The sequence below is a fragment of the Punctularia strigosozonata genome (assembly GCF_000264995.1).
Source record: "Punctularia strigosozonata HHB-11173 SS5 unplaced genomic scaffold PUNSTscaffold_4, whole genome shotgun sequence".
Taxonomy (NCBI): domain Eukaryota; kingdom Fungi; phylum Basidiomycota; class Agaricomycetes; order Corticiales; family Punctulariaceae; genus Punctularia; species Punctularia strigosozonata.
The window spans coordinates 1,915,118-1,925,225 of NW_006767436.1; the positions used below are offsets into that span (position 1 = coordinate 1,915,118).

General features: G+C 51.1%; 3 protein-coding genes across 3 annotated transcripts; 1 reads left to right on the top strand and 2 right to left on the bottom strand.

Annotated features, from left to right (window-relative positions):
- Positions 1-21: 21 nt before the first annotated feature.
- PUNSTDRAFT_100723 (inositol polyphosphate phosphatase) lies at positions 22-4,227 on the bottom strand (the record flags this gene model as incomplete). The annotated part of the gene is made up of 22 exons (XM_007382322.1): positions 22-284; positions 345-389; positions 442-597; positions 649-729; positions 779-917; positions 974-1,082; positions 1,136-1,326; positions 1,375-1,455; positions 1,510-1,594; positions 1,641-1,721; positions 1,769-1,778; positions 1,834-1,879; positions 1,938-2,004; positions 2,055-2,131; positions 2,188-2,279; positions 2,331-2,545; positions 2,604-2,720; positions 2,771-3,065; positions 3,123-3,189; positions 3,240-3,419; positions 3,481-3,956; positions 4,005-4,227. The coding sequence occupies 22 exons, from the start codon at positions 4,225-4,227 to the stop codon at positions 22-24; spliced, it is 3,096 nt and encodes a 1,031-aa protein (XP_007382384.1).
- Positions 4,228-5,512: 1,285 nt separating this feature from the next.
- PUNSTDRAFT_112670 (thaumatin-like protein) lies at positions 5,513-6,742 on the top strand (the record flags this gene model as incomplete). The annotated part of the gene is made up of 9 exons (XM_007382323.1): positions 5,513-5,562; positions 5,623-5,692; positions 5,744-5,842; positions 5,906-5,987; positions 6,055-6,129; positions 6,180-6,269; positions 6,318-6,377; positions 6,577-6,651; positions 6,705-6,742. 9 exons carry the CDS (start codon positions 5,513-5,515, stop codon positions 6,740-6,742), a joined length of 639 nt encoding a protein of 212 aa, XP_007382385.1.
- Positions 6,743-6,870: 128 nt separating this feature from the next.
- On the bottom strand, positions 6,871-9,706 carry PUNSTDRAFT_119730 (uncharacterized protein; the record flags this gene model as incomplete). Its single annotated transcript, XM_007382324.1, has 12 exons — positions 6,871-6,936; positions 6,989-7,216; positions 7,265-7,388; positions 7,445-7,576; positions 7,636-7,743; positions 7,794-7,873; positions 7,923-8,000; positions 8,150-8,282; positions 8,331-8,520; positions 8,568-8,645; positions 8,699-9,044; positions 9,695-9,706. 12 exons carry the CDS (start codon positions 9,704-9,706, stop codon positions 6,871-6,873), a joined length of 1,575 nt encoding a protein of 524 aa, XP_007382386.1.
- Between the last annotated feature and the right edge of the window lie 402 nt (positions 9,707-10,108).

Below are 10,108 nucleotides of genomic sequence, written 5' to 3' on the forward strand. Positions count from 1 at the left end.
CGTCAGGTTGCAAGGGGCAATCTACGATGCACTCGTATCCCTGGGCATGGCGGGGGGTTTCGTGCTCCGAGAAGGTACGGGTGGAGGTTTTCGTGAATACGCACTGCCGCCGTCAGGAATAAGGGCCGGGGCCATAGCCATAGGTGTTTGAAGCGCTGCGTAGATCTCCTCCTCCGATGACGACGGTGAGGACGAGATGGGCGACCCGGCGAGGGAATCGAATGGGTTTGTTGACCGGGGTGGTCCATTACTGTCGTGTATCGCAAACACCCCACCTGGATGGTCTGTAGCAAGGCCGTGTCGATTAAAAATCGAGGTAAAATATATCGATGTGCCACACTTACCAGGCATATCCCACCATGCTGCCACATCGGAGCTCGGCTCTGGCACTAGAATGGGGGGGTTGCAGCGGTGCCAAGGATTTAGGAGATAAGCTCTCACATTCGCCACTGTCCGAATAAAATGTTAAACTGGCCAGTTTCTCGTCGAGTTTCTCCCCAGGAGCTGTAGAGAGTACGTTGTCTGCTAAGAGTTGTGCCAGAGCAGCTCGTTTCGCCGCATCAATGATGCGAACATCAGACCTGAAGAGTGCATATACTGCATTTACCTGAGCTCAGGAGAGAGTTCTCGTACTGGCGAGGAACTTACCCGGCTTGTGGTCCGATCCTCGTAATTCGGCGCGGGAGTATATCATAAGATCCAAATGCTTCCCCTTGAATAGGATGCGATCTATTCGGCGGTCAACACTGACCACTGGAAATCGTATGCTATCACAGACCTGTCCAAGCGGGCACTCGAAGTTTTTCGCTCGTGTCGTATTGATCAGTGCCAACGTCATACTTGTAGGTTGGACGAAAGAGGATAGGCCCTTCTTCATATCCCGCGAATACAGCGCGAGAATCAATCGCTGCTCTTAGCTGCAGAATCATTGATGATCAGATAGACGTTAGGGTGTGCCTTTCGTGGTCCACACCTGGTCTGCGCCAAGGAGAACGTCAAGTTGATCGGTGACGGCACATGACCGCACGATACCATTCTCGAGATCAATCCGATAATTTGTATCTGCCAGCCATACGACGTTTCTGGACATTCATGTAGCGCCGCCTCTTTCGTTCACCAGTAAATATGTACGCACTCGTGACTTTCGATAGTCTTGCCTTTGGAGAAATGTAAGCCATTAACGATGGTGTGATAATCCGCATTGCGCTCGTCCACGTTGCCATGACCAGCAGCGAGGTGCGCCGTCACGAAACAGAAGCTCGTATCGTGATAATCCAAGCGTATCGCCACTGCGCCCTTGTTACCGGACATACCTCTCAGCCCTGTCTGAGCGATATTGAACACACTATCATGAGGTATGTGTGAATCACCTACCTTACGGGTAGCTGCCTCGACCTTGCGAAGGACAGCGGTAAGGTTTGATTTCACCAGCACCACCAGTGCAGTGCCTACGAGCTGTAAGAAATATAGCGTTTTCAGAGACCGTCATGCTATAGGCGATAAACGTGCCTGTTCGCTTCTGAGAAGAACGTATTGTGACTGCTTGTTGGGACGTTTGTCTAATGTATCTAACAACCTCGCCTCCCAGATACGCCTATGGAACGTCAACGACGATAATTTGTGAGGTCGGCTCCTCGAACCTCTTTTCAGGGTCTGTCTGAACAATTTGCTGCGCTGTAAGAGGAACAATTTCTTGGAAACCGATTGCAAATATGTCTGGACTATGGATGGATCAGAAGTCATCGGAGGAATTGTCCGTGAGACGAACTCGGAAGCATCTACTTGCGTTCCTTAGCGCATGAGGCTTCCGGTGATAAGATTAGTCTCGCTTACTGGAGCTGGGAAACAACCACGGAAGCAGCGACTCGGATGACGGAGGCTGTATGACATTGCAATGTCAGTTGAGATGCTACATTAGATCTCGCAAACATGCTTACCCTGCCATTCAGGTTCCACGTGCCAGCAAAGATAGTGCATGGCTTGATGGTGGAGTACTCCGACATCCTTAACACTCTCAGAGACAGAGCCGAAAACCCACAAAGGTACGAACTTACCGCTGATCCAAAGCAGCACGGATGGAGTCATGGATAGGGTCGAAAATAGTGACCTGGCGTTGATTACTGAGATTTCCCTACAACCAGTATCGAATTGAGGTGAAAAGGCAATAAATCCATGAGAAGGACGAACAAGAAACATGTCTATGGCGGCTTGTTTTCCTTTATCCTGGAAGTTGTTAATGTACGCACGCGACACACTCTTAGTGGCATCGGAGAGTACGCCTGGTAGGTATCAGAACGAGACTCACAGCCGAACTCGATATCTCAACGTACCGGCGAGCGTACGTTTCCCACTGCGGGTGAAACTGGTGTTCAAAGCGCCAGTGCCCGCATATATGCGTGAGAGCGCGTCACCGTTTTCGGCCCATAGCTCGCGATGGTATGTCCAAAGCGAGGCGGACTGAAGCCATTCTCTCCGTACCAGAACAAGGTACTGTTCCAATGTTATGCGAGATAAAATATCTTGAATGAAGTTCGTACGATCCAAGCTGAACGCGAATAAGCACCATGAGTATCTGTGGCACAGCATTCGCTATGTTGACCGACCAGTCTAAGCAGTTCGTGCGGAAAATCCCCTTCTGCTCCGTGATAATCTCGCCAGATGTAGAGTCGCACATGCTGAATCCGAACCGATCAATATTCTCTCGCACGCCGTCCAGACGCCTACGCGTCGCATCAGCGTACGTATTGGCACAGCTGCTGGAAGCACTTACCGTAGGTCACGGATGATACTCTCGTGGCCACCAACTCTCACCGCGTTGTGGAAGTCGAAGTGGGTTATCCCGACGTCTTCGCCAAAGATAGTCTGCGCAGCGCGCATATGCCGTGCGTACTCTGTGGTTAAGCTAGCCTCGTTCTCCTTCGTGCCAAGAAGATTGATAGCATGCGCGGGTCCGTATTCTTCTGTAAGTTGAGCAAAGTGGCGGTCGAAAGCGGGCTGTGATGCGTGAGGGCGGGTGATTTGGATTCTCTGGCCGAAAGCTTGCATCCCTTGCTGCTCCCAGAATACTGATCACCGGCGCTTCTTAGAGAGGAAATAGATACATTCCTGATGAAAGTACATACATGGAACGCTGCCACGAACTTGTACATAGCTGAAACAGTGTTGATCCGTGCTAAATAATGTCTCCGTCTGGATGCTGTGAATACACTGCGGGTGAAAAGAGCCCGTGAAAGGCGTACTTCAACGAAATTGGCCGTGTTGCCATCATCGTCAACCCCACGGGTATTGAAGCGTGTGCCTGCGCGTTTTTTCCCCAAGCGAGATATTAGCGTGAGGGTGGCGATAATAGGTGAACCATTGGTAGGCGGGGCAGGTAAAGGCACTGTGAAGACGCCGACGTAGCCTTGAATAGCCAAAACCTGGGGGAATCGCATCACCCCCGACTTGCTGAAACACGCTGGAAAAGGACAGGCAGCGTACCAGGAACTGACAGAGATCAAAGTCTTCCCGTTCTTTCGCATCCAAACGTTCCCGGAAATCAAGAAGACTACGGATGATGTATTCGTTCCACACAAAGCGCTCATCGAATGCCATCGATTCTTTTGAATCAATCTCTAGTGCCGAAAGGCGATGGGAAAGCCTCGACGACAGATCAAAGTGTGGCTCCAGAGCATAATAGAAGGATCCAGAAGAGAGGATCTTTACCAGAGGAGAGCATGGATGTTCAATGCCCGGAGGAGGAGTATTCGATCCGTATGGATCTCTTGTCATTGGTATATCCGCGAAGTCTGGCTGACCGGGGCTTGGTAGTACATCAGAGGATAGGTCATCCCAAGTTGAAGTCGTAAGACTGTAGAATGCAATTTCATGGATTTTAGCCACCGATTCGGGCAATGACGCCGAAGGGCGCGTGTTCCCGACTTCAGTGGCGGAGGTGACGAGAGCAAGAAACAGCTCTGATCCCTATCAACCTCATGTCTCAGGCAAAGACTCTGCGAACATACCATTCGAGATCGAAACCAAGCCCAGACAGCCTTTGATTACCCTGTTGGTTAGCCGAACCGTCTTCGTTAGATCAACCTCCTCTTTCGGCAGAAACTCGACCACTGCTTGTGATGGATTCCGTTCTGCTGCTTGGAAGACCAAAGCTCGGCGCGGTCGCCCAACATCGTGCGATCCAGTGACAAGATACAGAGTACGGGGCTCCTCCCCAAGATACAGGTGCATGTGAAAGGGGTGATAGAGGAGTAATGTGCGGCTCGAATCCTGGAGGTTGAAGTTGAACGTTGAAACCTGAGTGATCGTTGGCGCTTAGGCCGGCGTATCACGCCTTCACGCCTTCACCGTCATCGGTGGCGGTACATGCCTCCTGTTCGTTGGGCGTTGCCTCTCAACGGAGTCTCAAGTCGATACAGTCGAGCACGATGCAGGCAGTCAAACAGATGGCAGCACTCCCATGCTTCTATCGAACCATCCGCGACGACCGCTACATCAATGGTCATGCACCGTTCTGCTTCCCGCCACGCATGCCCTTGCGGTTCATACATCGTAGTCTCCTGACCAGTCGGAACGCGCCCATACGCCATTCGCCTGAGACGACTCGCTACTTATATATCTCTATATCAAGGGCTATCCTTTGAGGGTGGCTAGTTCCCATTTCACATACGCTGTTCTCACCATCGGGGTGCGCTCACCGCAGTCTCGGGAAGGTATTCCCGGATAGCCCGTGGGATTACCTACCAGGTTGCGCATGGACAATCACTACGTTGCATCCCTCCGTGTGCGGCATGACCTCGGAGGCTTCTGCATATATGCTATGACAGTGAGAGGCACATCGCTCTACTCGTATTCTTTACATCATTGCGCATAGTCATAATGTCAACTTCGCCCTCACAGGTGTGAATGCTCAATCCGAATCAGACTGTCGAGCGAACTCCTGACACAGCAATGTAGAGACAACAATATGGCTTAGGACGCAACCTCACGTCTGAGTCCGCGTGCGCGCCCATATGTGCCCAGTCCTTCGCTGCATCATTGTCTGTTTGAAGCTCTTCGAGGGATTTCGTTTCTCATGGCTTGCACCGCTGCAACAATCACCGGGTCTTAACCTGAGCATATCCAAGCAGCCGAACTTAATCGCTGATATTTTGACGCCGTCCGGATATATAAAGCGCTGCAAACGCCAAGTTCCTGTCTTCACGGCGGTACGACCCTAGACTCGGAATTCATGACCACCACGAAGCTGTTTGCATCTTTGGTCTCCTTGAGCTTTGCCTCTGCTGCTCTGGCACGCACCTTCACTGTCACCAATGCGGTGGGTATTTCGATTCTATGCACATTTGTGAGCTGACGTATGCTCTTGTCCATGTCGCAGTGCCCCTTTACAATATGTGCGTGTCTGGATCGGTACCAGCGAAGGCTTGTTTTCGACTCTCCTATCCAGGGCCCGCGGTTGATAATTCAATCCGCTTCGGCAGTTTGAAGATAAATTTGTCTTACTGTGCATATTTAGATGTTCACGGATCTCAACGTCGGTAGTGCGGTACCAAGCTTTGCGACTGGGTAGGAGCGCTTAGACCGGCCATTTCTAGACTCGTTTAGCATCTAACGTCTACGTGCCAGGTGGGAGGCAGCGGCTTCCACATCCGTTAGTTTCACGGTGCCGAACAATTGGAAAGCAGGAAGGATCTGGGTACAGTACAAAAACCTGTTGTCCAGCGCGCGTATTTTACCCGTCTCTTAGGGTCGTCGGGACTGTGACTTCAGTATACCCAATCCAAACTCTTGCTTGGACGGAGGTTGCAACGGCATTGGAATGCTTTGTGACGCCCACACTGGCACAGTGAGTGTCATCCCATTGAAGCCGGTGATCGTAGAATACGAGACTGATTCCTCGAGTGTGTAGGGCGTGCCGCCAGCGACCGTTGCAGAATTCACTCTCACCGATCCGACGATGGATTTCTATGATGTTTCGTTGGTAGACGGGTGTAAGCGCCTGTCCCTTCTATACTTCGACGCTTGTGTTGATCTCCACTTGCTTGCACCGGTTCAAAGATAACCTGCCGATGAGAATCACCAATAACGTCGGCTGTCCTGTGGCTGAGTGCCCGGTTGACCTTGGGCCAAACTGTACGTTCACCAAATCATTAAGAGGATCTAGTCAGCTGATGAGGTTGTAGGTCCTGCTCCACTCAAAGGCCCCTTCGACTCCGTTGGATTTCCAGTGGGATGCAAGAGCGCCTGCGACGCGAACCTTGACGGTAACCAAGGTACCTCCGGAACATTGCACTTAAGGCGACACCTTAATTTGCCAACAGCGAACAGTCCAAACTGCTGCAGCGGTAGCTTCAGCACTCCTGCTACTTGTCCCAACTCAGGTTCGTATGCATCAGGCTATGGTGTGCTGTAGGTCGGCGCTGAAAACGTCCATGTATAGGGGTTGAATTCGTGCGTTATCCTCCGTGGTTGATGCTTGTGACATTTCGGTGATCAGTCGCACATGGCACAGTATACCTACTTCAGTCTGTTCCAATTCTAGCTCGAGCTCAACTGCACTTGACGTTTCGCTGTTCACAGAGGGGAACTGCCCCAACGCCTATGCTTATGCGTTCGACGAGAGCAGTGGAACGGCGCTTTGGACCTGTGACTCTGGTGCGTTTCAAAGCTCTAGTCATCGAGACTAGTTAACAGATACATTGCTGCAGCCAAGAACGCTGATTACACTGTGATGTTCTGCCCTTGACAGAAGATGCGGGGTGGAAGCTAGCAGGAACATCGACCATGCTGCCATGTTCCTTCTTGGATATGTCCGGCTTTGTAGACGTATTCGAGTACACCTTTGGGTGTCAATGCAAATCGGTGCGACCATCATCATTTCGATGTTTTTTGACCTTGGGGTTTGGCCTTCCTGTCCAACGTCGCACGCAACCGTAGTGCCTGGAACGCAGCATAAGTGCCGCAAAATGCCGGTCATCCTTCCTGTACTTACTGCAGCGTCTTCTGGTGGCAGAGCACCTTTGGCCATATTGTGCCTGCCTAATCTCTTGGACCTTTGATGCATCGCAGGTGTAGGTTTGGTTGCTCCTTCGGCAGGCACCAGTAGCGCCTTGCATTCCTCTCGCGAAGCGATGTGTCCATCCACCAACGAGAAGAATTTATGTCGAAGGACGATTTTTATCTGTTCGAACCCCCGCGTTGTATACCATCCATCTCGTTCCTTGGATACTGATTCAGCGATCCCGCGGGAAAGATAGCAAAAACTCACATCAGGAAGGTCGCGAAGTTCATCCTGGGATTCGATGAGTTCCTTCAACATATCATCTTCAACATCGCAGAGTTGAAAGGCGGCGGTTTCTTGTGTAAGTGTTACTCCATCAAAAATATGTGACCTCAGATGCGAATGAGCATTTTCACGGAGCGTTCGAATCATGATGGCCGGTGATACCTTCGGTTAGCGTCCCGGTCGACTGGCATGCCGGATCCCGTTTCTTCCGTTGTGGTACGCTGCTGTCGCCGGCTCACGATAGAAGGCCGTACAATAGGATGGTTGACATTGCGAAAGTACAGGCGTTGATAACTGTTCCGTTGGTCTTAGTTCGCTCTTCGTGAGGATGGGAGTCTGAGTCGGATACTTACAATCGTGCCTGTGGATCCTTCCTTGGATCGTACCCGAATCGCACATGTGTATCTCGCCACGGCCCGCCGGAGAAGACGTAGGACACCAGAGGCAACATGGATTTGGAACTGCATGGCCGGTCAACATGTCATTGCGATGCGAAATTATTGACACTTACTTGTGAATTTCCCGCGCTTCTGATGGCGTGAATTGATTCATGAGCGCTGTGCGTGACCATATTGGGCGCTTCTCGAATAGCTGTTTCCATCGGTCGGTATGCATAGGCAGACACAAGGAGCGTACTCACATGTTCCAGTCGTTTGAGTAAATGTAGGTTGACTTGAGCGCGTCGCTCTTCCGCGGTTACGGGTGGATGAAGCGGAATCTATACGAGCAGATAAGCCATACGAAATTAAGGCGTGCAAAATTGAGCAGGAGCGCCAGTATAGACGGATTGCCCGCGCAATTCAAAAACCGACGGGAGGCCGTAAATTCACGATCAGCGGATGTATGACGAGCGCCAATCTTCCTTACATCGGCATCACTAAATGAGATAGATGTAGGTCCTAGACCTTTCCATCTCATCTGGTTGATAAGTCTACTTTTCTCCTCGCCAGTCTCGTCGTTGACGGATGTGATCACCGCTGAAGCAGGATTGGATTTGTAACTAGAATAAAGTCAGAACCAGATGCACGAGACCTTGAAGACGACCAACTTGTAAAGCTGTGGGATTTGTTGCCTGCTCCATGACGGTGGCGGGAACAATCGCATATTGCTTCTCAAGCTCTTTGCAGCGACATCTTTTTCGGTATGGCAAAGGTTTGGATCTATAGTGGGGAAGGAGTGAACAGGTACGGCATAATCTTCCTCTTCGCCGGGCATGCGGAAAGTTTTGATTGCATCCACTGCAGCAAACTGAACAATTGTTCGAGCGGACGTCCTAGAAACATACCCTCCAAATGATCCATGGCTGCACGCAACTTGGCAACAGGGTCGTCCGTGTTCGGAGCGTACTGAAAGTCAGCCATGCCTAATACAGATACGAGGTTCGTCAGATGATAGGCGCTCAAAGGCCGACCGTACTTCGAAACCGAGATGACTTCGTAATCACGCCCACCGCCTCCGCCGTGTATTCGCCCCTGCCTCCTTGCTGCCCTAAATCATTCATCCTTTGGCGTTTTCTCTTCGTTATCTTGAGCAGTATGTTGCTGCATTGCCCGACATCGCCAGGGATTGGATGAGAGAATGGGTAGCCAGGCCTGAAGTTCAGCTCAAGTATAGAATCATGCTTGGCTGTAGTCCGTTTGAATGCCGAGAGCAGTCTGCCGTCACCTCCAAGGTGGCTAATCGCTGATGGTACAGATGTGACATAGCCCGGATATTCCACCGAGTATAGAGGTACTTGCGGGAGGGGATACTCGGGAGCAATCTGTGACTGCGATTGTCCAGGCTGATGCATTGAGGCAATCATTGGATTTGAACTATGGACAGCCCTTTGAGCTCAGCCTCGCGTTCAGATCTCAGAGTTCACCGGCACCGTACGGTGATGAAGCAAAGCGCGTTTCGGGCCGTAGTTCAAGCTCCGCTGTATACTTACATTTTCTCCTTTTTCTCCGGTTTTTGCAGCCCACGGAGGAACCCCCAGCACGCGGAATCTGTTCTGATTCATAATACCTGTGCAATCACGAAGGTGGCACCTGTACGGACGTTCTCTAGGCACTAAACGTTGAGCATTCAAACTCAACAGCTAGCACCGTAATTTTTTTTTTTGCGGGCAGGGCGGAAAGAGTCTTTGGTCACTTTTATCCGGCGGATTAGTAACCTCTCTGATAGCGCAGACTTTTGTATCGACTTAACGGTACTCCTGTCTTTGCCCTATGTGCCACTCCATGACTTTCGTCATGACCTTTCCAGGGTTTACGTTCATGCGACTGTGGCATGACGCACTCTAAGCACTAAAACCTCCCTTGACGTTGCCTCTATTGAGGCATTGTCCTTTTGGCGAGCCAAGACAGTTCTCGACCTATGGCAGTATAGGGGAATTGTCCGTCTCAGGAGTTGCTTATTTGACCCAGCTACTCCTCTGGCCATCGAATGTGAAAGCTGCGCTGCCGCACACAGTGGCGGGCGACGTCAAGCTCACCTGGTTGAGTCTGGGTAAGTCTCAGTCTGTGGAGGACAGAAGTAAAGCGACTTATATTGCAACGCTCAGACAGGCCTGTATATATACTACAGAGAGTGGCTATGCGGTGCAATCACATGCTAAGCTATAGAACAATAAAGAAGGCTGTGGAACGTAGCAACGCACAGCCTATTGTGTCAGAAATAGATACAGCTGTGCCGAGGACGGCAGTCAAGGCGGGCTGTGCCAGCGCCTGTGAATCGGTGGCTGTAGAGCGCCAATTCAACACTCCCCCTCGCTGAGTGCAACGGTAAGCACGTAAGCGGATATGGCGCAAAAATGCAGCCAAAGAGAGGACGAAGGTTTCAACC